Consider the following 27,637-nt stretch of genomic DNA (forward strand, 5'->3'; position numbering starts at 1 on the left):
AGTCAAATAGAGCTTCCTGCTAGTCTTTGACTCCATTCTGTTTAGAAAGAACCATGAATAGTCCTGTATCTGATGCGTTAAGGCTCTTTCATCACTTTTGACATCTATTTTGGGCTTTTTACGTCTTTACTTCTTTCACATTGACTAAGCATTGGTAGGTATTTGTGCCCTGCCGCATATGCCCATACTGTCTATGAAATTGTCAGACATGCACATAGTGACTTTTTATTTTATTTGTTTATGAAACTACTTTTCATTAGGTTAAAGAGGAACAGTTTGCCGGTTTTATTGTACACTTTGGGAGGTTTTGGTAAAGGTTAACTACAGCTGCTTTTCCAGGATTTGCTTGTGATACAGTCTTTTTTTTTTTTTTTAGCGTTCTTCCTATTGGCTTATTCAGTGCACTGGTTGGTGTGGTGGGAGTGGATAGCGGCGATATAAAAGGAGAGAATGTCTCTCGCCTCGTGTACACCCGTGCATCGACTCATCACCACACTCAAGTCACAGTACAATTGTCTTTTTCTGACACCAAAGCGAGAGGGAAATATTCACAAAATACCACTTGTGGGGTTCTTGGTGCTGGAAAGGTGAGTAACACACCCACAAGCACACGCATGCAAACACACACACACACACACACACACACTTTTAATCCTATTTCAGATTAGTGCAAGGATAATGGCCTCTCAAGTGAAGAAAGAAAGGGTGAAGTACACTTGTTGCAGAGCCAGGGCCAATGTTCATGTGCTGTTGTGTAACTTGAAGCGGCACGAGTATGGACAAATGATGTATTTTTGCACTCCGGTTATTGTGGTTGCTGTCCATAATGAACAGTTGCAATTGTGATCATGCACATTCTTTTATTTATAAGCTTTTTGACATAATAGGCACATTATGGATACATGATACACATTGAAATTGTCAATGCGGTGAAAATGTGTGACCCCAAAAAGTTTTACAAACAGACTGGAAGACATATACAAGCTAAATTTAAAAAAAAAAAATGCATTTTACAAATAGAATATTGTTTCATTCTTCTCTGTTTTCATTTACATGTTCTTTATAAAACAAAGAAATATGCTCTAAAATAAATAATGATTAAAAATTCTATTCATTCCATTTGTACACGACTGCAAACTCCGACCTCACTATTGAATTCACTTAAAAGAGAACATTTGTATTGCTGTTAATATCGCACACGTGCAGGTGTACCCTAATATAGCGACGAACGTGTGCTTATCAACAAACTCTCTGGTGTGAAACATAAATGCATGTTAGAAAAAGGAATATACTATTCTGATGTCAAGAAAATCTTAATCGAAAGATGTAGCTGACACTTTATACTATATTTGACAAACAGTACATACCATGAATGCAGCGGAGTTCCGGCGTCGAGGAAAGGAGATGGTCGACTTTGTAGCCGACTATTTGGAGAACCTGGAGCAGCGACCAGTTTATCCAGATGTGGAGCCAGGCTATCTGAAATCATTAATCCCGAGTGAGGCACCACTGGAACCAGAAAGCTACGAGGATATAATGAAGGATGTGGAGCGGGTCATAATGCCTGGGGTAACCCTTTTCCCACTTTCTTCTCATTTCTTGATGCATTTTACAGGATATAGTAGCCATCTGGAGTTTGTCTCGTGTTCTTCCACAATATACTGTAGGAGGCAGCCCCCGATATTATGGTATCTTCTTTCGGCTTGTCCCTTTCGGGGTCGCCACAGCGTGTCATCTCAGAAGAACGCACATATATGTTTGGCACAATTTTTACACTTGACCATTTAACAATCACAATAGCAAAAGAAGTGATTCTTGCCACAACCCAGTGATGCCATGCTAATCAAGAATCACAAATTTGAGAACAAAATGTTGTTTTTATTTTCTGGTTCGGTGATCATGTGGGACCGGCACATGACAGACGTACATGCAGTCTGCAGTTATTGCAGGTTTTACAAGCATTTCACAAGCCACAGCTCGGGTCCACTGAGCTCTGCTTTTCTCGACAGGGAAAATGTGTCAGGGCACAAAATACTGGCATATCCTTGATTTTCGTGCAAGTGTCTTTGACAATTTATCAGAAAAGTCCACTCCAATGTGGGCATGAGTGTGTCCTTTGCACTGTGCCTGGCTGGGTGACAATTTTGTGGCAGAATGTCAGTCGAAACGTGTGCCTACTGTCACCATGTCAAACTTCGAGCACAGGTGATTTTACACGATTTTAATGCAGACACACACACACATACACTTGTGCATCCTCCGTCAATGCGTGGTGGGCGTCACATGGATTCCATTCATAAATTTGTGAAAAGCAGCCCTCTGAATCACTGGAGAAATCCAAAAATTGAATCCATTATTTAATTTATTTTTTTATTATTGTATTTGTTTTTAATCAAGACATTGGACGAGTGGTAAAACTATGAGGGCAATCACATGAAATATCAGTCCAAACACCTGTTACCACCATCAAATCTTTATTTACTGTAAAAAAAAGTAAACTTCTCAATTCTTAACTCGTACAAGTATAAACACGCATTGACCGATGTAAAATTATTACATTACACACTTAAATATTTATGGCAAATGAGTGGCCAAGCGGTGGTAAACGTGCTATAAACGGTAAATAAACTTGAGCTGAGGTGATGCACTGACACAAATATAAATGTATTTTATCATTTTTTTTCATTATTCCACCATCATCCTCTTTTCATAAGTTTTTTATTCTCGTCATCTTTATCTTTGCATATCATTTTATGTTTCATTTTATGACCCCCTTATTTTAAAAATGACAAATGATGCCACAGACATCAGCTCACAACAGTCGTGATGTGGTATGCTGACAGCTTGCACCGACTGTTCAAATGATCTTTTATTATTATTGAATTTCTTTTTCCCACTCAAACTTTGGCCCAACTCCAAATCTTATGTTGGTTTTGTTTACTTCAAGGTAGAGTTCCATCAGTGGCGGTCCTAGCTTGAACGGTACCTGGTGCGAATACCACCTTGCATGACCCTCATTTTGAAAGTAATTAGCATGGGTCATAAATTGTTTCTTGTAATTCCAGATCACCCACTGGCACAGTCCATACTTCTATGCATACTTCCCTGCAGCTTCCTCCTACCCTGCATTGTTGGCGGATATGCTCTGTGGAGCCATTGGGTGCATTGGATTTTCTTGGGTAACAAAAACCTTAACATTACTGCATCTGTGACTCATCATTTTCCCCATAATGGTAAACATTTGGTGCTTTTGTTTTCATGACCAGGCTGCAAGCCCAGCTTGCACAGAGCTGGAGACAGTGATGTTAGACTGGTTAGGAAAAATGTTGCAGCTGCCAGAGGCTTTCATAGCTGGAACTCATGGTCATGGAGGAGGAGTCATCCAGGTAAATCCTTAATTTAAGCAACCTTCTTTTACAAAATTGCTCACATTTTGCAGAACCGTGTTACATCAAACCAAAATGTACTCAATACACATAGGGTTTATATTTTGAGGATGAGGTTTGTGATGCACAGTGTTTACCTTCCAGCAATGGATTATGGTTTTTGTCAGATTTTTGAAAAATGTGATTTGTCCGTTGTTGTTCCTGCTACACCACAACAGCTAAAAATTGGCTGGAAAAATTGCCTTTTAATGTCTTTCTCGTAGGGGGGCTGAGACGACAGCATCGGTGCTGTGCTTCGTTAGTCTGGTGTCACTTTAATGATGCTTCAGTGACTAAAACAACAACAACAACAAAAGCAGCAGTGAAGGATGCTGTGTGTTTGTGTTTTGTGTGATTTTGTGTGCATGGGAGGATCCATGTTAAGAAGTGGCGCATGAGAGCGCACTCTGATGATGGATCATTTCATGCCCCTTTTATTATGACCACCTGTGTGTGATGAAGTGTGTGCCCACACGCTTGCTCATTTGATTCATTGTGTTCTTGTCATTTCTGTCTTCCCACTCTTCTTTTTTTTGTCATCCAAGCTTCTCAGTTCACTATGGCAACAAATGGCCCCCTCTCACAACAGCTGTTAATGAGTGTTGTGACGACACATTACCATCCATTTTTTTTCAGGAATCCTGTGTGTGCGTGTGTATGTGCATGTGTGTGTCTTCTGCACAGTACACCAGTGGTAAGCAGTTCTGTCTCACATTAGAGAGGTCACGAATTTCAGTCTTGTTCCTTCTGTGTGCCGTTTTTTTAATTGAACACTGTGAACTACACAAAAATGCGACTCATTGTTTATATATGGCCTGGGTCTTTATTTGACATTTATAATGTTAATGTTAAAAAATCAGGACGTTAAACATCTTTTCTTTACATAACTAGAATGTTCATACTTATACCATACAAATATTTTATCACTAACAGGCATCTTTTATTAACATATTGATAACCTACACCTAATATAACCACAATACTAAGAAGAATATTGTCTTACGCAACTATACCCATTGATAAAATAAGGGGCATACATTAATGGCTTTCTCTAATTTGTTTTGATGCTTGTGAAGACTGTTTGTAGCATAACACTATTTCATACAGGGACATTATGTGCAATCACATTTTGATATTATTTTCTTTTCTCATTCCAAATGGGAAGATAAATGGCCCTGTAAACAAACAGTGTACATGGGTCCACAATACCCTACCATTAAATCATAATGAAAATAAACTACAATCCCAATTCCGATGAAGTTTGGACATTGTCTTAAAGAAAAATAGAATGCAATGATTTGCAAATTTTGTTAACCCTTTATTTAACTGAATTCACTACAAAGACGACAAGATATTTAATCTTCACACTGGTGACATTTATTGTTTTTTAGGAAATAATCATTAAAATAAAATGCTATGGCTGCAACACATTCCAAGCTGGGATAGGGTCATGTTCACCACAGTCTTACATCACCTTTTCTTTTAACAAGATTCAATAAACGTTTGGGATCTGAGGACAATAATTGTTGAAGCTTTGAAGGTGGAATTCTTTACCATTCTTGTTTGTGTACGGCTTCAATTGTTCAACAGTCCGGGGTCTCCATTGTCATATTTTACACTTCATGATGCGTCAGACATTTTTAATGGGAAACATGTCTGGACTACAAACAGGACAGTCTAGTACCGGCACATTTTTACTTCCAAGCCACGCTGTTGTAACACGTGGAGAATATGGTTTGGCATTGTCAAGCTGAAATAAACAGGGGCATCCATGAAAAAGACGTTGCTTGGACTGTAAAAATTATTTCTCCAAAACCTGTATGTACATTACAATAGCAATGGTGTCTTCACAGATATGTAAGTTGCCCACACCATTGGCACTAACGCAGATCCACATCATCACAGATGCTGGTTTTTGAACTTTGCATCCATAACACTCTGGATGGTTCTTTTCCTCTTTGGCCCAGAGGACACAACATCTACAATTTCCAAAAACAATTTGAAATGTGGACTCGTCAGACCACAGAACAATTTTTGACTTTGCATCAGTTTATCTTTGATGAGCTCAGGGCCAGAGAAACTGGCGCCGTTTGTGGGTGTAGTTACGGATGAAGCATTGAACTGGATTTTTACTGACATTGGGTTTCTGAAGGGTTCTTGAGCCCATGTGGTGATATCCTTTACAAATTTATGTCAGTTTTTGATGCATTGGCGCCTGAGGGATCGAAGGTCATGTGTCGTTTGTTATCAGTCTTGCTGCTCACATGCAGTGACTTCTCCAGTTTCTCTGAACATTTTGATGATATTATGCACCATTTTCCTTGCAATTGTACGTTGAGGAACATTGTCCTTGACCTGCTCGACCAGTTCCTTATGCACTTTTAAAAAAAAGAGGTGAACCTCGTCCCATCTTTGCTTTTGAATGACTAAGGAATTCAGGGAAGCTCTTTTTATACCCAATCATGGTACCTGCCTGTTCCCAATTCGTCTTTTCACCTGTGGAATGTGCCAAACAGATGTTTGATGAGCATTCCTCAACTTTCTCACTTTCTTTTGCCACCTGGCCCAGCTCTTTCTTGGGGGGGGGGATGTGTTGCAGCCATAAAATTGCAAGTTATCATTTTCTAAAAACAATGAAGTCCATCATTTTAATCATTACATGTCCTGTCTTTGTCGTGTATTTAATTAAATATAGGTTGAACGTGATTTGCATATATTTTCATTCTGTTTTTATTTTGTTCAACACAACCTCCCAACTTCATTGGAAGTGGAAGTGGAATATTTTGACATTTTGCTTAATGTTACAAAAATGAAGTACGATGTTTTATTTAGACGCCATGGTGGAACCCCTGGTTAGAGCGTATGCGTCACAGTTCTGTGAGGGGGAAAACATTATTTCAGAAAAAATGAGCAAATACTGGTGGCATGGTGTCACAGCTGTAGAGCTTTGCCCTCACAGTTCTGAGGACCGGGGTTCAAATTCCAGCCCCGCCTGTGTGGAGTTTGCATGTTCTCCCTGTGCCTGCGTGGGTTTTGCCTGGGCACTCCGGTTTCCTCCCACAACCAAAAACCATGGAACATTAATTGGAAACTCTAAATTGCCCCTAGGTGTGATTGTGAGGATTGAGATAGGCTCCAGCATGACTGCGACCCTTGTGAGGATAAGTGGCTCAGAAAATGGATGGGTTTTATTTAGAAAAAACAATGGAATTAAATAACGTGATTGGTGTGTATATTATGTTCAAATACCCACACAAACGTAAAAACAATGAAAAAAATAGCAATCTATTTTTTCTTCTGCGTACATTGTATGTCCTTTTGTAAACAATCCTCATCAATTATTATGAGAACTCATACAGACTCATAAGGTTCACCTGTTGTAAAGTCGAGTGAAGGATCAGGAAAAACACATGACTGCAAATTACTAATTTATATTATTGCAAACAAAAGCCTGACAAAACTTTCTGCTTGATTTATGCCTGTTGCTTGGCTTGTTTATGCCTGAATTATTATTCTTATTATTAGCCAGAGAGGCCTGATGGTTTGGTTTTTATTGATCAAATTGCAACATTGCATTGATTTGACTGCCACTGATTTAGGCAGGCGCCTCACAAAGCACGTTTTACATCAACCTCGCAAAATGTTTACTCTATTGGGTAACAACCTCTGTAATCGTTATGGCAATGTCCAAAAAATCAATGAAAACACCCACCAAAAACTTAACATTGTCACATTGGGCTCCATTTTTTAAACACAACTATGTCTGCAGCAGAGTGCAAACACTTCTAACCTCCCTCCAAGTGCAAGGCTTACTACAAATGTTTACTAATTTGACAGATATGTTTGTGCCAAGAGACATTATGGTTGCGGATTTGATCAAAATAAATCTAAATCATGATGCAAGGTAAATTTTGGTACATTTGAATAAGCCATAAGCAGAAAAATACTGGGATCCATGGGCGTTTTTTAGTCCCCAGCGGTTATCACTAGCTCCTTCTGTATTTCATAAGGGTACCCACCCCCATTATGTGTTGCTACACCACTAAACAGCAGTGACAACGCTTGATTCACACACTGATCGCTATAATTACGCATCCTCTTCTTCTGCACAGAGATGTCAGTCAACATTGAGACTGTCATTGGACCACATTTAAAGTGAATGGAAGGAGCTGCGTTAATTGGCAGAAAATGAAGTCGGCTGTAAACTCACCCATACTGGCATACACTGCCCATTGTTCAATCCGGCAGGCTGCTCTGGTCCACAAAATTACCAACAGCAGTGTATCCCTCCCCTGGCACACAGTTTTGCAATCCACCGTGCTGGATTCATGCTGGTCATGAACACAGGGCCCATTGTAGGTATTTGAATTGAATGCCAAGGAGTGAATTAAATGCTGAATTCAGAAGAGATTAGGGAGACAGGGGATAATTGTAACACTGGTTGGTGGTAACACTTGAAATTGCTCTAATCGGGAATGAATCAGAATCAGTTAAGTAATTAGTCAATTTACCTTTATTATGAGTTAGGCTTCGAGTTGCATTCCGTCATAGTCTGAACAGTTTCTAACCACTGGCTGAATTCAGTAGAGATTAGGGACACAGGGCATAATTGTAACACAGGTTGGTGGTAACACTTGAATTTGCTCCAATCGGGAATGAATCAGAATCCGTTAAGTAATGAGTCCATCTGAAGTCGTGCCCTGAACCAGACAGACAGAGCAAAATCCACCCATTTGTCCATTTTCTTACCTGCTTATCTTCACAAGGGTTATGGGGAGTGCTGGAGCCTATGCCAGCTGTCAACTGGCAGGAGGCACGGTACACCCTGAACTGGTTGCCAGCCAATCGCAGGGCACATAGAGATAAACAGCCGCACTCACAATTACACCTGGAGGCAATTTAGAGTAGGCACGAGGAAAACATGCAAACTCCCAACAGGCGGGTCCGGGATTGAACCCAGAACCTCAGAACTGTGAGCCCAATGCTTTCCAGCTGAATCACCGTGCCGCCTGTATATGTTATATTAATTTTAATTTCATCACATTTTTCATCCATCCATCCATCCATTCTCTGAGCCGCCTATCCCAGGTGTCATCAGACAGGAAGCGGGGTATACCCTGATTTGGTTTCCAGGCAATCTCAGGGCACATGGAAACAGACAAGAGTGGCACTCACAATCACACCTATTTCGAGTAGGCACAGGGAAAACGTGAAAACTCCACAAAGGGAGGGCCGGGATTTGATCCCTAGTCCTCAGAACCGTGAGGCCAACACTCTACCGTTGCTCCAACCTGCCGCCAAAATTATCACGTGAGAGAAAAACAGAACATTTTCGATTGTTGACACTATTAACCAGATGACAAACAAACCTGCTTTCCAACCAACAGCTATTTGTACTTATCAAGATTAAATTAATTAAATATTTAGCTCTTATATAAGTTTTATTTGTATCCATTATGGTCATAAAAGTGTGTTTTGGCGATAATTTTTTTTTCAGTGATGATGATGATGATTATGATGCCAATGGGTTCGGTTTGGCTTATTATTGACCTTCTAATTCTCTGACAGGGCACAGCCAGTGAGGCAACCCTCATGTCCTTGCTCGCTGCCCGTTGTAAAGCGATTCGTCATGTCCAGTCCATTGACCCGAAAATGTCTGAACCTGAGATCCTCGCCAAATTGGTGGCATATACATCAGAACAAGTAAGCAAGATATCTAATGTTGAGATACAGTACACTATATAATTAAATGGGATCCATCACAGGATAAGATGATGAACATACTGCAGACGTAAAAATGGTGACTAGCTGCTGGAGATATGCTTGCTTTCACTGGCACTGGCACTGGCATTGCATTGCTGCATGTGTGTGATCTGATCCCTCAGTGGGTTGGGCAATACAAGATCTACAGTATTTGGTCTCACCATTGAAGGATTACAGTGAGTCTTATAAATTAAACCTTACACTTTAATAAAAGCAGAGAAATCAGATCTTGTCTAGAAAATAGATGATAATCACCAGTTTTGATCGACATTCGTTAGTAATAGTACAATGGGACATTTGGCTTTCTTCGGTGCAGCCAGCGTGGGTTCAATTGTCAATTTGTGAGTGTCAGCGTTTGTGTGTCACTATATGAGATGTGATTCACAGGTGTTCAATCCAGGGTGTGGTCTGCCTTTCACTCAAAGTCGCCTGGGATAGGATCTGGCACCATACTAATCTGAAGAGAATAAGCGGTATATAAAATAGATAAATGGATAGAAACGGATGGATAGATTAACACATTCATGCATGTACTGCATTTATCTTTATTACGGGATAGGGTTAGGGTTGCACTCCGTCATAGTGTGAACGGTTTCAAACCACTGTCTCACTGCATTTCATTGTCAACACTGTGTCCACAGTATTTTTCATCCATTCATTTTCTGAGTTGCGGGAGTGGTAGAGTCAATCCCAGCTGTTAACGGGCAGGGTACACCTCGAACTGGTTGCCGGCCAATCGCAGGGCACACGGAGACAGACAACAGTCACACTCACAATCACACCTAGGGGCAATTTAGAGTCTCCAATTAATGTTGCATGTTTTTGAGATGTGGGAGGAAACCGGAGTGCCCGGAAAAAACTCACACAGGCACGGAGAGAACATGCTAGGTCCCCACAAGCAGGGCTGGAATTTGAACCCCGGTCCTCAGAACTGTGCTACAGCTGCGCCACCGTGCCACCAGTATTTGTTAATTTTTTTATGAAGTAATTTTTCCCCTCTCACAGATTCATAGTGCCATTGAATCATTCAAAGCAATTTGAGCATGGTCAAAACCAGATCCTTTTTTTTAACATTTATTTTGGTACCTTAATTTTATAAACAGTATAAAATCTCATACAAAACTGGAGGATGGCCTGTAGGATATAGTGTGGTTGTTTATATAATGTATATCGAATGTTGTGGCCACTGACTAAAATATTTCTGGATTTGTTTGTTTTTAGAAAGTTATTTTTGTGTTTATACAAAGTGAATTGAGCAGTAATGCAAAGTGCGATCAAGCAGACTCATTTTGAGCCCATTTTTTTTTCATCGTTACCACGACAACAGATGGAGACCAGACAGTAGGTCAGGCTAGGGAGGTCAAGCAGTAGCTGTGCTGTGATCAGGTTAAATCCCAGGCCGAGACTCTGTGATTGGGTTAGGCAGTCACCTGAGGGCTATTGAGACCTTTTCAAAAGACAATCGCTATTGCAGACTTGAGAACGTTTTATGTTGTCCAACGTTATCATCTTTTTGCCTGGAGGGAAGGAGCTGCTTTGTCACCATTGGAGGTGCTCGGTCTCAACGAATGGTCTCAACGAATGGCAAGGACCTATGGGGTCCCTCAAGGGTCAGTTCTTGGACCTTGCCTGTTCAGCCTGTATATGCTACCCTTGGGTCAAATTCTTCTAAACTTTAATTTTGACTACCATAGCTATGCAGATGACAGATGTAGTTATATTTAGCAGTGTCTCCAGATGACTACAGTTCAATTGAAGTATTGTGCCACTGTCTATATCAGATAAATAACTGGATGAGCCTAAATTTTCAACAACAACAAAACTGAGGCAATTGTTTTTGGCAATGAAGAAAAGAGAATTCCTGTTATTAAATACTTGGACTCTCTATCTTTTAAAACCAAAGACCAAGTCCGAAACCTTAGTATTTTGATTGATTCCGACCTGACTTTCAACAATCATATTAAATCAATCACAAAAACTACCTTCTACCATCTGAAGAGCATATCTAGAGTGAAGTCTTGTATGTCTCAAGCAGACTAGGAAAAGCTCATCCATGCTTTTATCTCAAGTAGACTTGACTACTGTAATGATCTTCTGACTGGACTCCCCAAAAAGAGTATTGAACAGCTGTAGCTCATTCAGAATACTGCAGCTCATGTTCTGACCAAAACAAAGCGGTCAGAGCATATAACTCCAATCCTAAAGTCCTTGCACAGGCTTCCAGTCATCTTAAGCATAGATTTTAAAGTTCTGCTACTGGTCTATAAATCACTAAATGATTTAGGTTCTGAGTACATGAAGAAATGCTTACGGAATACAAACCCAGTCGAGCTCTGAGATCGACTGACTCAGGTAAAATAGTGGAGCGCAGAGTCCAAAGCAAACATGGTGACGCAGCATTTAGCTATTATGCTGCACACAAATGGAATAAGTTGTCAACAGAGGTGAGGTCATCCCCAAGTGTGAATGTTTTTAAATCCAGGTTGGAAACTCTTCTTTTTTTCTCATCCTTTTTAGAATATATCCACTTTTTTAACATATTACTTGCACTGTATGTGGTTTTAGTTGTCTTTTTTTAATATATTGTTTGTCATTTTTATTGTTTTTATGCTGTTTTAAATGTTTTATCTCTTTGTTCTCAAATGCCTTTAATCATGTAAAGCACATTGAGTTACCTCATGTATGAAATGCGCAACGATTTGTCAGAATCAGCTTTAATGGCCAAGTGTGTAGAACAGACAAGGAATTTTTCTCCAGCAGCTTGCCCTGGTACGGCAGACAGAACAGAAAACAGAGAATAGGGAACAACATAGCAACAAGAACAAAAAAACAAGAGACATTTCTGTTTGTAGGAATTATTCCTTATAAGACGTGGAAGATGTGAAATCTATATAGATAATTAATATAAGTATAAGTCGATTGCTGTTTGTGATTATTGTCATTGCTTGCACCTCTCACATACTTTTCCCATGTGCAGTCTCATTCGTCGGTGGAGCGGGCAGGTCTGATTGGGGGCGTGATGATGAAGAAAGTCCCGACAGACAGCACTTATGCTGTCACGGGTGATATGCTGAAGGAGATTGTGGAAAAGGACAAAGAAGCGGGTCTCATCCCTTTTTACGTAAGAAGACAACTCGGGCGCACCATTATACAATTATCTGCTCGTGTTCTTTCCAGTCTTTTACTCAAGTTGCAAACCAACCAATGGACTGACAGTTACTGAGTGGCTGGTATGCTACCTGTATGTAACGCTCTTTGAGCTTTTGTTCAAAATAGCGGATATCCATTTCAAGGTCCATGTACTGGTGTGGTCCTTTTCCTCATTAATAAGACAATGGACCACATGCACAGTGGCACATTGAGCATTTTCAGTAGAAAAATTAAATGGCTTTAATACAGTATTTTGGTCCTAATATTTCGTCAGGGCAAAACACCATGAAGAGTTTGTTCTCTTATAAGACGAGATAGACTCACTGTTCAGTGCCAACTCAGGGTTTGAGTTTTAATACATTTCCCATGTCCACAATATGGGCTCTATTCTCATAGACACTATCTGAGCTTGGGCATGCCTCCACAGGACACTGCAAGTGCGACAGCTTTAAAAGGCATGAGAGTAGCCGCTTCGATTGGCGGTGACTGAAGTTGGCTGTGAATACTCACACAGTAGCGCAGCCCGCTCACTCTCAGGTCCGCCTGCCTCACTGGTCTAATCCACACTGCTGTGCAGAAGTCACGGTCTTTATTTATTTAGAGATTTATTTATGCAAATGTTACCTGAAACTTCAGATGTGATCTTACTCGATGAAGGCAAAATCCCACATGCATTGTCCTTCTAGTAACATTTTATCTACTACTAGTGCAAGTTTTGGCCTGGTACACAACAGAACCTTACTAGTAACCTACTATAGTCCCATGTAGTGACCGCATACAGTGAAGAAAATAAGTATTTGAAAACCTTGCTATATTGCAAGTTCTACCACTTAGAAATCATGGAGGGGTCTGAAATTTTCATTGTAGGTGCATGTCCACTGTGAGAAAGATAATCTAAAAAGAAAAATCCAGAAATCACAATGTATGATTTTTTTCAACGATTTATTTGTGTGTTACAGTTACAAATAAGTATTTGAACACCTGAGAAAACCAATGTTAATATTTGGTACAGTAGCCTTTGTTAGCAATTACAGAGGTCAAATGTTTCGTGTAGTTGTTCACCAGGTTTGCGCACACTGCATAAAGGATTTTGGCCCACTCCTCCACACAGATCTTCTCTAGATCAGACAGGTTTCTGGGCTGTCACTCAGATACACAGAGTTTCAGGTCCCTCCAATGATTTTCTATTGGATTTAGGTCTGGAGACTGGCTAGGAAACGCCAGAACCTTGATATGCTTCCTACGTAGCCACTCCTTGGTTTTCCTGCCTGTTTGCTTCTCGTTATTGTCATGTTGAAAGACCCAGCCATGACCCATCTTCAATGCTCTGACTGAGGTAAAGACGTTGTTCCCCAAAATCTCACAATACATGGCCGCAGTCATTCTCTCCTTAATACAGTGCAGTCATCCTGTCCCATGTGCAGAAAAACACCCCCAAAGCATGATGATACCATCCCCATGCTTCACAGCAGGGATGGTTTTCTTGCGATGGAACTGATCATTTGTCTTCTTCCAAACACGGTTAGTGGAATTGTGACCAAAAAGTTCCATTTTGGTCTCATCTGACCACAAAACTTTCTCCCATGACTCCTCTGTATCATCCAAATGGTCATTGCTAAACTTAAGATGGGCCTTGACATGTGCTGAGTTAAGTAGGGGAACCTTTCGTGCCGTGCATGATTTCAACCATGACATCTTAGTGTATTACCAACAGTCACCTTGGAAACGGTGGTCCCAGCTCTTTTCAGGTCATTGACCAACTCCTGTCAAGACAGGTGTCTTTATGCAGTTAACAACGTCACACAGGTGCATCTGATTCAGGATAATACATGGAGTGGAGGTGGACTTTTAAAGGCCGACTAACAGGTCTTTGAGGGTCAGATTTCTAGGTGTTAGACTGGTGTTCAAATACTTTTTTGCATCTGTATCACACAAATAAATAATTAAAAAAATCCTAAATTGTGATTTCTGGATTTTTCTTTTTAGATTACCTCTCTCAGAATGGAAATGCACCTGCAATGAAAATTTCAGACCCCTCCATTATTTCTAAGTGGGAGAACGTGTAATATAGCAGGGTGTTCAAATACTTATTTCCTTCACTGTACAGTATATCATATGCTATGACTGGTAGTTTTGCCTGTTGTGTCGTATGCTAAATTTTGTCCTGATAACATGCTGGAAATCTTTTACAGTGGTGTAAGTCGGAAGTGGAACAAGTTTATTTTGATGACGCAGTCATTCTAATATGTCTTTAGTGAATTACCCTACAAGTGAGGCTTAAGAGTGCAGTATAACATAGATCGTATGGTGAAACCCAAAGGTATGAATTGCTTGTTGGGTTTCCCATAACCATCCACACCCTGAGGCGTCTTTCAAACAGTAACATTAAAGTGTTGCTATGTGTTGATCGGGTCTACGTATCACCAATGACATTTAGGAGCTTGTGTGTTTATTAGGATGATGTAGAAATATAAATATCAAACCAACATGTGAAATGACGATGATAAAAGAATATGTTGTTGACGCTTGTGTCTTTTAGTTCTGTGCAACGCTTGGCACCACTGGATCATGTGCGTTTGATCATATCTCTGAGCTGGGGCCGATATGTGAGTTGCTTTGGAAGTAACTACTCTTCCTTTTTGTTTAATTGGTCCTCTGGAACAAAATTGGTGCATTTTCATAGGCTAAAGATGTCCAGTAGTGTGCTGTATGTTTCTGTTAGAAATGTTTTGATTTGACACATTTAGATAGACTTGTACAGCTTCACACTGCTTTTTAGCCAACCAGATTACATGGTGCAATGGTAGCTCATGGAATATGATGTGCTAATAGAAGCTGAAAAAAACAAGGTTGATGCACACACGATCTGTAACGTTGTTGTTGTGTGTTGGCTTCTGCAGGCAATGAACAAAACATGTGGATGCATATTGACGCTGCGTATGCTGGGAGTGCATTTATCTGCCCTGAATTTCGACCTTTATTGAATGGCGTAGAGGTATGTAAAAATTGAAAAATGAAACAAGTGCATGTTATTTACACCATTTGGCCACAACAATGACAGCTTCCATGAGAACTCTATCTAAATTCTCACTTTACGGGAATGCTAATGTTGACTTTTGATTAACACACTAAGAGAAGCATTTACTTTAAAATATGAAAATTGCATTCATTGTTTATCCTGATACTAAAAAAATACAAATTATTATTGCAAATGTAGCTTGCAGTGAGGTAGAATTACCACCTGAGACATGATAAATAATAATAGTAATAATAAATGTACATTTGGTATATAATATAATTTGCTACAAAAAATTGAAATAGTAGCTGCAACTCTGAATGAAATGAGTGAACTTTGACAGGAATGCAAATATCAACCATAATAATAAAACCTACTGTGAAATAATAAATATACTTATTTATAAAATAAATAAAGATTCTTGATAAGGGACCAGACAAAGCACGGGTAAAAGACCCCTATGATAGTATACACAAATGGATTTAGGTTTCTCGTGGGTCACCGGGATCCCTCTCTGGAGCGAGCGCCTGGTGGCTGGTCCTGCACCAATGGGGCCCTCCTGGCACAATGCAAAAGGATAATGTGGGTCCCCCTCCCCAAGGTCCCTAGAACTGCAAAAATATTGTTGCTAGTACCATTATAATAAAATAAATAGTGTGATTAAATCGAAGCATTTAGATGAGTGTGAAAGTATGAAGCGCAGAAGCTTCCTTCCCTATGCAAACATTAGTGTAACAACATAACCTTTTGCTGCCAATATGCATGTGAAATATCATTAATTACGTCAATGAAACCAAACACTTAATTGCAGGCTGGCTACATCCTGTTGCTTTGCTCATGTTTGATGTTCCGTGACGTTAAATGTCAAGTAGGAGGCACATCAGAGCGAGTAACAATCGGCGCTGTGGCTGCGTTTTGCTGCCGTCGAGGCTGCTGTTCCTCTCAAGCTGTGCACAGACGCAGAGATAAGGCCGGAGTCATTTCCTGGGGCTGCGTTAGACCTTTTCAATATATCACTCTTTATTAGACACACACGTTCAAAGAACAGAGGGACTCTATTTTAAAAAGGAGCATCTACCATAGAAAAATACATACAGTAAGAGGTTTAGAGTCATATTTTGTAGGTTTAAATACAGTGTGAGAGTTAAAACAAAGAAAAAAGGGGGGAAACGCAGATTGTGGATGTTCGGGAACGGTTGCTAGGGTGATGGACCAGCAAGCATCAGGCGGCATGGCAACTGTCTGTTACACATCGTTTCCTTTTTACTCAGGCTCTTATTGCATTTGGTGGAGGTGGGGTGAAAGGATATTACAAAAAGATAGGCAATAAAAAGATAAAGGCAGATTAAAAAAAAGAAGCTTGTCACTTTGGATGAAGCATCCCTGCAAAAAAGATATTTCCTGCTGTTGGAGCAATTTTGCACATCTTGCAAAGTCCTTTAAAGATTACAGTGTAGGCTATGGTTCACTTTGGGTGAAAAATTTTAGGAATCTGTGCCAAAATTTGTAAGATATTTTTATCCTTAATGCATTCCTGATATGTTATCACACCAGTTTTTAAACCGCAAACAGTCCGATAGTTACCTTTTTTATTTTTTCATGTCTGGTACAGTTTGCAGATTCTTTCAATTTGAACCCACACAAATGGCTTTTGATCAACTTTGACTGCTCTGCTATGTGGTAAGCTGTCTTTTTCATCGCAGAGAAAAATGTCAATAGAGTAAATGTGTCATGTTATTTTGTCTTTGTATGAATCAATAAATAATACCAGTAAGCAATAAATAATTATCAATAACAGTGTAATGAGCGAGTTACAACCATTCTAATGCCTTCTACATTTTAAAAATTGAATTGAAGAATGTACCTGCCAGACGAAGTAACATAAATTCCTTTCACCATCCAGAGTTCATGAGACAAATTAAACATTTGCAGTGGAAAGGTCAGACGCCACAATAGGTTCCACTGTCAATGTTTAACAACAAGATTGTGTGGAGGGGTGGACTTGGCCCCTGGTGTACACCACTGGAGACCTTTTTCTTTTGTTTTAATCCGCTTGCCTTAAAACACTTTTCACATGTTATCACAGTGTACATGAAGATAACATGCTACTGACTCAGGAAAGGCATCAATTTTGGTCTTGTTGGAGCTCAGCGCGGCTTTTGATACGGTAAATCATAATATACTGCTGAGGGTCAGTTCTTGGACCTCTCCTGTTCAGCCTGTATATGCTACCCTTGGGTCAAATTCTTCAAAACAGAAATTTTTGACAATCATAGCCATGCAGATGACACACAGTTATATTTACTGTAGCAGTGTCTCCAGATGTCTCAGGTTCAATTGAGGTATTGTGCCACTGTTTAAAGCAGATAAATAACTGGATGAGCCAAAATTTTCTTCAACTAAATCACAACAAAACTGAGACAATTGTTTTTGGCAATAAAGAAAATAGAATAAAGAGAGTTAACACCTGGACTCTCTATCATTAAAAACCAAAGACCAAGTCTGTAACCTTGGTGTTGTGATTGATTCCAACCTGACTTTCAACAATCATATCAAATCAATCACAAAAACTGCCTTCTACCATCTGAAGACCATATCTACCAGGAAAGGCTCATCCATGCTTTTATCTCAGCTAGACTTGACTACTGTAATGGTCTTCTGACTGGTCCCCCAAAAAAGAGTATTAAACAGCTGGAGCTCATTCAGAATGCTGCAGATCGTGTTCTGACCCAAGCAAAGCGGTCAGAGCATATAACTCCAATCCTAAAGTCCTTGCACTGGCTTCCAATCACCTTTAGAATAGATTTTAAAGTTCTGCTACTGGTCTATAAATCAATAAATCATTTAGGTCCTGAATACGTGAAAGAAATACTTACGGAATAGAAACCCAGGAGAGCTCTTAGATCGACTGTCTCAGGTCAAACAGTGGAGAGCAGAGTCCAAAGCAAACATGGTGAAGCAGCATTTAGCTATTATGCTCCACAGAAATGGAATCAGTGGCCAACAGAGCTGAGGTCAGCCCCAAGTGTGAATTTTTTTAAATCCTGGTTGAAAACACTTCTTTTTTCTCATGCTTTTTATTTTATTTATTTCCATTTTTAAATCATATTACTTGCACTGTACGCAGTTTTAACTCTTTTTTTATTTTCATTTTTTTACCATTTTTATTGTTTTCATCGCATTTTAAATATTTTATCTCTTCGTTTTCAAATGATTTTAATCATGTAAAGCACATTGAGTTGCCTCGTGTATGAAATGCGCAATACAAATAAATGTGCTTTGCTTTGCTTTGACTTCACTGAACGTGGAAGTCTTGCACGGCACGCAGAGTCCATTGTTCCTGTTGTAAATTAGAGCGCAGCCAAACATGTTTCTCATCTCTTGCTGGACGGTAGCTAACAAAACTCGCATTGCAAAACATCAACCAAACTAAACCGTCACTGTGAGAGTGTTCATGTAGCCTCTGTAATATTGGCAAACACTATTACTAAAGCTATTTATACAGTTCGCTCGGAGTGAACAGGTTGGATAGGATTACAAATTAGCTCATTAGAGGGACAGCCAAAGTTGGATGTTTTGGAGACAAGGTTCGAGAGAGCAGACTTTGATGGTTTGGACATGTTCAGAGGCGAGAGAGTGAGTATATTAGTAGAAGGGTGCCGAGGATGGAGATGCCAGGGAAAAGAGGGAGAGGAAGACTAAAGAAAAGGTTGATGGAAGTTGTGAGGGAAGACATGATGGCAGTTGGGGATAGAGAGGAAGATGGAGGAGATAAGCTACGATGGAAAAAGGTGACAGTGTGGCGACCCCTATCGGGACAAGCGGAAAGGAAAAGAAGAAGAAAATACAGTTCTGCAAATGATCATATTGAAATAGAGAAATGTGCTATATGAACACAATCTTATTTATTATTCTATTAATATATGGCAGCACGGTGGAGCAACTGGTTAGACCGTTGGCCTCACAGTTCTGAGGACCAGGGTTCAAATCCCGGCCCGCCTGTGTGGAGTTTGCTTGTTCTCCCTGTTCCTGAGTGCGTTTTCTCCGGGCACTCCGGTTTCCTCCCAAATCCCAAAAATTTATTAATCAGAGACTCTAAATCGCCCCTTCGTATGGTTTTGAGTGCGACTGTTGTCTGTCTCCATGTGCTCTGTGAATGGCTGACAAACCAGTTGGGGGTTCCTGCCCAATGATAGCTGGGATAGGCTCCGGCACTCCCACCACCCTTGTGAGGATAAGCATCTAAAAAAATGGATTGATAGGTGGATTAATAATGTGGTTGTAGAGCATTAAATTAGAAGTTCTAAGATTACCTTTACAATGACAGAAATAGTTCTGTTCATTAAAAAAAAAAAAAAAAAAAACAATCCACTGTAGCGGCACAGTGACTCAGCTGGAAAGCGTTGGCCTCACATTTCTGAGGTCCCGGGTTCAATCCCGGACCTGCCTGTGTGGAGTTTGCATGTTCTCCCCATCCCTGTGTGAGTTTTCTCCGGGCACCCCGGTTTCCTCCCACATCCCAAAAACAGTCGACAATTGGACACTTTTAATTGCCCCTAGGTGTGATTGTGAATGCGACTGTTATCTGTTTGATGTGCCCTGTGTATGGCTGGCGACCAGCTCAGGGTGTACCCGCCTCCTGCTCATTCACAGCTGGGATAGGCTCCAGCACTTCCCGCATCCCTTGTGAGGATAAGCACCTAAGAAAATGGATGGATGAATGGGCAATCCACTGTTTCTTTTCAGACTTTTTTCTACATGGTCAAATATCCAGATATCGTTGCCTGTTTTTGTGAAAAGTTGTTTTCCTCTGCAAAATCACTTATTAACAGGGTCAAGAAGAGACAGGACATGATTGGAGCCTTTAAGGTGGAACCGCTCTACCTAAGACATGAGAACCAGGAGTCAGGTAAGTCCTTCTCACCGCAACTATAAAATACAATATGTGCCAAAATAGTCAAATTACTACACCTCAGTGACTCACTCGCCTTCAGAGCCCAACAATGTCGCTACACACGGAAAACAAACTCTTTTGATTGTGTTCGGATAAAATTTCTATTCCGTAAAATAGACCCACAAACAAACCAAAATTTAAAATTAATAGTTCAAGCGTCAATGCAGTATGTATGTAGAATGCATTTCTGCAGAGGCAATTTGTCTGACAGAAGAGCAGAACGAGGCGAACCACTTGCAAAAGCTTTCTTTTGTTCAATCTGGACCCTCCAATCTAATTAGTGGTTATTAGCAGCGGTGAACACGAGCTTACATTCCGTGGGGATGATCTGGTAGCTTGTGGCTTTGCGGAGTGCCAGTGTTGTGATGATTGTGGCATGAGTGGATTGTGTGTGTGCATATGTGTGTTTATGTGTGTACGGGCACCTGCTGAGTTTAAATACTTGGATGTCTTTCTCATCAACAGGGCTGGTGACCGATTATAGGGTAAGAACATTGTCCCTTTATTTCAAAGAAATGTTGGCAAAAGGGGAACAATGGCGATGTGGTGCTTGTTATCTTTCTCGCAGCACTGGCAGATTCCCCTGGGCAGACGATTCCGTTCGCTCAAAATGTGGTTTGTCTTTCGCATGTACGGCCTCCAAGGATTACAGGCTCACATACGTAAGGTATTACTTTAAAAATGCATTTTTGGGGGGGGGCAATCTTCTTCTTCTTCTTTTCCTTTTGGCTTGTCCTGTTAGGGGTCGCCACAGCGTGTCATCTTTTTCCATCTTAGCCTGTCTCCTGCATCTTCCTCCCGAACCCCAACTGCCCTCATGTCTTCCCTCACCACATCCATAAACCTTCTCTTTGGTCTTCCTCTCGCCCTTTTGCCTGGCAGCTCCATCCTCAGCACCCTACCACCAATATACTCAGTCTCTCGCCTCTGAACATGTCCAAACCATCGAAGTCTGCTCTCTCAAATCTTGTCTCCAGAACATCCAACTTTGGCTGTCCCTCTAATGAGCTCATTTCTAATCCTATCCAATCTGCTCACTCCAAGCAAGAACCTCAATATCTTAATTTCTGCCACCTCCAGTTCTGCTTCCTGTTATTTCTTGCCACCGTCTCTAATCCGAACATAATGGCTGGCCTCACCACTGTTTTGTAGACTTTGCCCGTCATCCTAGCAGAGACTCTTCTGTCACATAACACACCAGACACCTTCTGGCAGCTGTTCCAACCTGCTTGGACCCGTTTCTTCACTTCCTGACCACACTCACGGTTGCTCTGTATTGTTGACCCCAAGTATTTGAAGTCCTCCACCCTCGCTATCTCTTCTCCCTTTAGCCTCACTCTTCCCCCTCCACCTTTCTCATTCACGCACATATATTATGTTTTACTTCGGCTAATCTTCATTCCTCTCCTTTCCAGTGCATGTCTCCATCTTTCTAATTGTTCCTCTGCATGCGCCCTGCTTTCACTGCATATCACAATATCATCTGTGAACATCATGGTCCAGGGGATTCCAGTCTAACCTCATATGTCAGTATAGCCATTACCACTGCAAACAGGAAGGGACTCAGAGCTGATCCCTGATGCAGTCCCACCTCCACCTTAAATTCTTCTGTCACACCTAAGGCACACCTCACCATTGTTCTGCTGCCATCATACATGTCCTGTACTATTTTAACATACTTATTTGCCACACCAGACTTACGCATGCAGTACCATAGTTCCTCTCTTGGTACTCTGTCATAGGCTTTCTTGAGATCCACAAAGACACAATGTAGCTCCTTCTGACCTTCTCTGTACTTTTTCACTATTATCCTCAAGGCAAATAATGGATCTGTGGCACTCTTTCTAGGCATGAAACCATACTGTTACTCGCAGATACTTACTTCAGTCCTGAGTCTAGCCTCCACTACTCTTTCCCATAACTTCATTATGTGGCTCATCAACTTTATTCCTCTATTGTTCCCACAGCTCTGAACATCCCCTTTGTTCTTAAAAATGGGAACTAGAACACTTTTCCTCCATTCTTCAGGCATCTTTTCGCCCGCTAGTATTCTGTTGAATAAGTTGGTCAAAAACTCCACTGCCATCTCTCCAAATTGCTTCCATACCTCCACCGGTATGTCATCAGGACCAACTGCCTTTCCTTTTTTCATCCTTTGTAGTGCCTTTCTGACTTCCCCCTTAGTAATCATTGCCACATCCTGGTCCTTCACACTTGCCTCTTCAACTCTTCCTTCTCTCTCATTTTCTTCATTCATCAACTTCTCAAAGTATTCTTTCCATCTATTTAGCACACTACTGGCACCAGTCAACACATTTCCATCGCTTATCTTTAATCACCCTTACCTGCTGCACATCCTTCCCATCTCTATCCCTCTGTCTGGCCAACCTGTAGAGATCCTTTTCTCCTTCTTTCGTGTCCAACCTGGTGTACATGTCTTCATATGCCTCTTGTTTAGCCTTTGCCACCGCTACCTTTGCCCTACGTCGCATCTCGATGTACTCCTTTAACCTCTCCTCTGTCCTCTCAGTGTTCCTTGTATGACTTCCTGTATTTTGGGGTTCCGCCACCAAGTCTCCTTCTCCCTTTTCCGACCAGAAGACACACCAAGCACTTTCCTGCCTGTCTCTCTGATTACCTTGGGTGTCGTAGTCCAGTCTTTCGGGAGCTTCTGCTGTTTATCGAGAGCCTGTCTCACCTAATTCCGAAAGGCCGCACAACATTCTTCCTTTCTCAGCTTCCACCACATGGTTCTCTGCTCTACCTTTATCTTCTTAATCTTCATACCCACCACCAGAGTCATCCTACACACCACCATCCTATGCTGTCGAGCTACACTCTCCCCTACCACTACTTTATAGTCAGTAATACCCTTCAGATTACATCGTCTGCACAAAATATAATCCACCTGCGTGCTTCTACCTCCGCTCTTGTAGGTCACTATATGTTCCTCCCTCTTCTGGAAATAAGTGTTCACTACAGCCATCTCCATTCATTTTGCAAAGTCCACCACCATCTGTCCCTCAAAGTTCCTTTCCTGGATGCCGTACTTACCCATCAGTTCTTCATCACCCCTGTTTCCGTTAACAATATGTCCATTACAATCTGCACCAATCACAACTCTCTCGCTGTCTGGGATGCTCAGAACTACTTCATCTAGTTCTTTCCAGAATTTCTCTTTCAACTCTAGGTCACATCCGACCTGTAGGGTATAGACGCTAACCACATTATACATAACACCCTCAATTTCAAATGTTAGTCTCATCACTCGATCTGATACTCTTTTCACCTCCAAGACATTCTTAGCCAGCTCTTCCTTTAAAATAACCCCTACTCCATTTCTCTTCCCATCTACTCCGTGGTAAAATAATTTAAACCCTGCTCCCAAACTTCTCGCCTTACTACCTTTCCACCTGCTCTCTTAGATGCACAGAATATCAACCTTTCTCCTAATCATCATGTCAACCAACTCCTGAGCTTTTCCTGTCATAGTCCCAACATTCAAAGTCCCTACACTCGAGTTGTAGACTCTGTTCATTCCTCTTTTTCTTCTGACGCTGGATCCGGTTTCCTCCTCTTCTTTGTCTTCGACCCACAGTAGCTGAATTTCCACCGACGCCCTGGAGGTTAGCAGCGCCGGGGGCGGGCGTTGTTAACCCGGGCCATGACCGATCCGGTATGGGATTCTTTAGATGAAGGCTCATATTTGTTTGGCGCAGTTTTTACGCTGTATGCTCTTCCTGACGCAACCCTCTGCATTTATCCAGGCTTGGGACCGGCCTACAAATTGCACTGGTTTGTGCCATCATAGGGCTGCATTGGGGGGGCTCAATCTGATCCATTACAAATAATTATTACCTGATGTTTTATGCCAGTGATCATTTTCATGTTGTGTACGCTAACAATGCTTGTGTTTTCATTCAAAATTTTTATTTGGTAACTTGCCAGTGCAATTATTTCTGCTATCACTAATCACGCGGTACATCATAGTGTCAATGTTAATGTCAAATAAACTATGGTTGTGTTATGTCAGAAAAAAAAACATGACTTTAGTCTTACAGCTGCAAATATAAAGCAACTATCCTCAGTCACACTTTTGTGATGTAATTTGGACAAGCAAGTTGAACTTCCATCATCAATTAGTGTATAAGGTTATTTGTTTTAGTTTGTTTACAAGAACATGGATCATTTTAACTTTATTTGGATTGTGAAATAGTAAAGTGTATTGGTCATGAGTATGTAAGCTCATTTTGACCTTTGGAGTCTTGAAAAGCTGATTTTAATTCCTTGTGGATTGTTTCCTTTGATGTTAAAATCAGATTAGATTGTGATAAAAATTTGCTAAACGAGCCAAGTCATTTGCAACCGATAAAATGCACTTGTGTTTTTCTAGTTGGAAGAAATGAGCTATTGCAATCGTATATCTGTGATTTTCATGGGAAATGTCACCCACCCCACCCCCGCCCTCACTCCCCCTTAAAGTTCCTAACATCACGAGAGTCTCTCGCTTCTTTTTCTGTGTGCATTTTCATCAAGACATCCTGTCACTCACACATATCTGGTCTGCATCTTTCTTTTTTATCGTAACCTTTTCTTCATTTCCACAGCCCCTCCTCTGCCCACCCCCCACAGAACCCATGTTAACCCTGTCCTCCATCCCTTCATGATGCTTCATGCCTGTCTCTCCTCTTCATCTTCCACTTTGTTCCCTCCAGTCGGCTCAGTCAATCAAATGAGCCTGTTTTGAGTTTGTGCTTTGAGTGAAATGAAAACATTGATCCCTACAGCCACAAATCATTTCCGATTATCCCAGATTGAGTTGCACATGCTGAATGTTTAGATGACGTGAAACAGAACAAAAATAGGAACCACATTTCCTCTTGTTTTGTAGATGCTTAATGTCTGGTCAAACAGCTTCTCCGGAAATGCGAGTTCCACTCTATTGAGGGAAATTCTGTTTGTAGCAATTAGGTGATGATTTTAAGTCAAGTATTATTTTGGAACAAATAGCACTCTGCCATTGTAAAATACTCAACTTGATTCACAAAATTGAGCACACAGTTTACCTCGGCACTTTCATAATACAAGCATACATTTAGATTTTTGTCAATGTCATTTTTATTTCCAGTATGCTTGGGATTGGTTCATTGTCCAAACTGAATGTAGCCATATTTTTACATGTACTTATGTTTATTGTTACCAATGTTAAGATGAGGGTAGGGTTGAAAAGTACAGAGAAGGTCAGAAGAAGCTACATTGTGTCTTTGTGGATCTAGAGAAAGCCTTTGACAGAGTACCAAGAGAGCAACTGTGATACTGAAGTAAAACAGAATATATGTGCGTGAATGAGAGAGGTGGAGGTTGAAGATTGAACTAAAGGGAGAAGATATAGCGTGAGTGGGCGACTTCAAATACTTGGAGTCAACAAGACAGAGCAACCGTGAGTGTGGTAAGGAAGTGAAGAAACGGGTCCAAGCGGGGTGGAACACTTAGCGGAAGGTGTCTGGTATTCTATGTGACAGAAGAGTCTCTGCTAGTATGGAGGGCAAAGTTTATAAAGCAGTGGTGAGGCCGCATGATGTACGGATTAGATATGGTGGCTCTGAAGAAACAACGAGAAGCAGAACTGGAGGTAGCAGAAATGAAGATGTTGAGTTGAGGTTCTTGCTCAGAGTGAGCAGGTGGGATAAGATTAGAAATGAGCTCATTAGAGGGACAGCCAAAGTTGAATGTTTTGGAGACAAGGTTCGAGACTGGAGACTTTGATGGTGTGGACATGTCCAGAGGCGAGTGAGTGAGCATATTGGTAGAAGGGTGCTGAGGACAGAGCTGCCAGGCAAATGAGAGAGAGGAAGACCAAAGAAAAGGTTGATGGATGTTGTGAGGGAAGATATGAGGACAGTGGGAGTTAGAGAGGAAGATGCACGAGATAGGCTGAAATGGAAAAAGATGACACGCTGTGGTGACCCCTCACGGGACAAGCTGAAAGTATAAGAAGAAGAAGAAGGGTAGGGTTGAGGTGGAGCCTATAAAGGCTTAAATGTTTTAAACCATTTTTAAAAAAAGTAAATGTTATGTAAATACTTTTGATCTAAATTTAATATCCCTCCTCCAGGATAGTTGTGAACAAGAATGTTCTGATTTGTACAGCCGTTCCAAGAAGTTATGAGACGAGTTTACCCAGTAGCGACCGAGCAGTACTGCCACCGAGCGGACATAGACAGCGAACACATAATTTCAGACACCAATGTGACACATTTGAAATATTTCTGTCACAATGAACAACAAATGTACCTGAAATGGTAGTGAAAAATCCAATGGAAATAATGTACAGATAAGTAGATGGTATTCCAGTTACACTATTGTTTCTGTCTTCAGCAGGTGGGCCTGGCCAAGGAGTTTGAAAGTCTGGTACGAGCAGACAAGAGATTTGAGATCTGTGCTGACGTCATCATGGGTCTGGTTTGCTTCAGGCTGAAGGTAACGTTCAATTCTAAAAATATATTTCTGGATAAACCCTAATTGCACTTGGCCTCCATTCCAAATGAGGTAGTCGCTAAAAGCAGTGATTCTCAACTGGTAGCCGGGGACCCAAATGTGAGCCGTAGAGTCGTTTTGTGTGTCCCGAGGAGACAAAAGTTAAGAACCAATCGCTAAAAGATTTCACATTTTTACAATATTCCCATTGCTTTCTTTCACTTACTCAAAATGGTTTTATTGATTTTCTTAAGAGAAAAACTCAGGGCAAAGTATACAAACGCTTGTGCATCCTGACTACTTTATCACCTCCGTACTGTTGCAAACTGCTGACAGTGAATGACCACACGTTATGATTTGTGGGCATTGTCAGCAGTTTAGGACATGATGACACACACAAAAAGTGAAGTCAACGCTATGCGACCCAATTTGATCGGCCACATAACTTGTTTTGTTTTTCGCTGCCTCCCAGGGCTCCAATGAGCTGAACCAGAATCTGCTGAAGAGAATCACAAAGAGCAGAGAGATCCACTTGGTTCCTTGCCATCTGACCGGACGCTTGTCTGCTCGCGCACCACCGAGTCTCGTCACATCCGCCAAGTGTGGCGGCACATCACTCAGCTGACCTTTGATCTTCTGCAGGATACCGTTCAATGACAGCTGGGCAAGCGAGCCACACCCGTTTTGATTCCTCGTCCAGCTCTGGGGGTTTTCCAACTTCCTCGCACATCTCCAAAATGGCTTCCTTCGCTATTCATTTCCTATTGCTTGTGTATCCAGTGTAAAATATGGCTGGAGGTGAACTCAAAATATATTGTTTATGGTGTCCGATGAATGTGTTTTTGTTCACGT

The 27,637-nt window shown here is 41.0% G+C and overlaps 1 protein-coding gene across 1 annotated transcript; it reads left to right on the forward strand.

The window, feature by feature from the left end:
* Nucleotides 1-436: 436 nt before the first annotated feature.
* Nucleotides 437-27,442, forward strand: LOC133500306 (aromatic-L-amino-acid decarboxylase-like). The gene is given in 15 exon segments (XM_061818846.1): nt 437-587; nt 1,361-1,569; nt 3,066-3,179; nt 3,267-3,386; nt 8,994-9,128; nt 12,166-12,309; nt 14,878-14,944; nt 15,239-15,333; nt 16,967-17,034; nt 20,187-20,263; nt 20,774-20,793; nt 20,877-20,975; nt 26,687-26,788; nt 27,258-27,342; nt 27,345-27,442. Coding segments are annotated over 14 exon segments (1,425 nt in total). The 5' UTR covers nt 437-587; nt 1,361-1,368.
* The last annotated feature ends 195 nt before the right edge of the window (nt 27,443-27,637 follow it).

The sequence above is a fragment of the Syngnathoides biaculeatus genome, chromosome 5 (genome assembly GCF_019802595.1).
Source record: "Syngnathoides biaculeatus isolate LvHL_M chromosome 5, ASM1980259v1, whole genome shotgun sequence".
Classification (NCBI taxonomy): domain Eukaryota; kingdom Metazoa; phylum Chordata; class Actinopteri; order Syngnathiformes; family Syngnathidae; genus Syngnathoides; species Syngnathoides biaculeatus.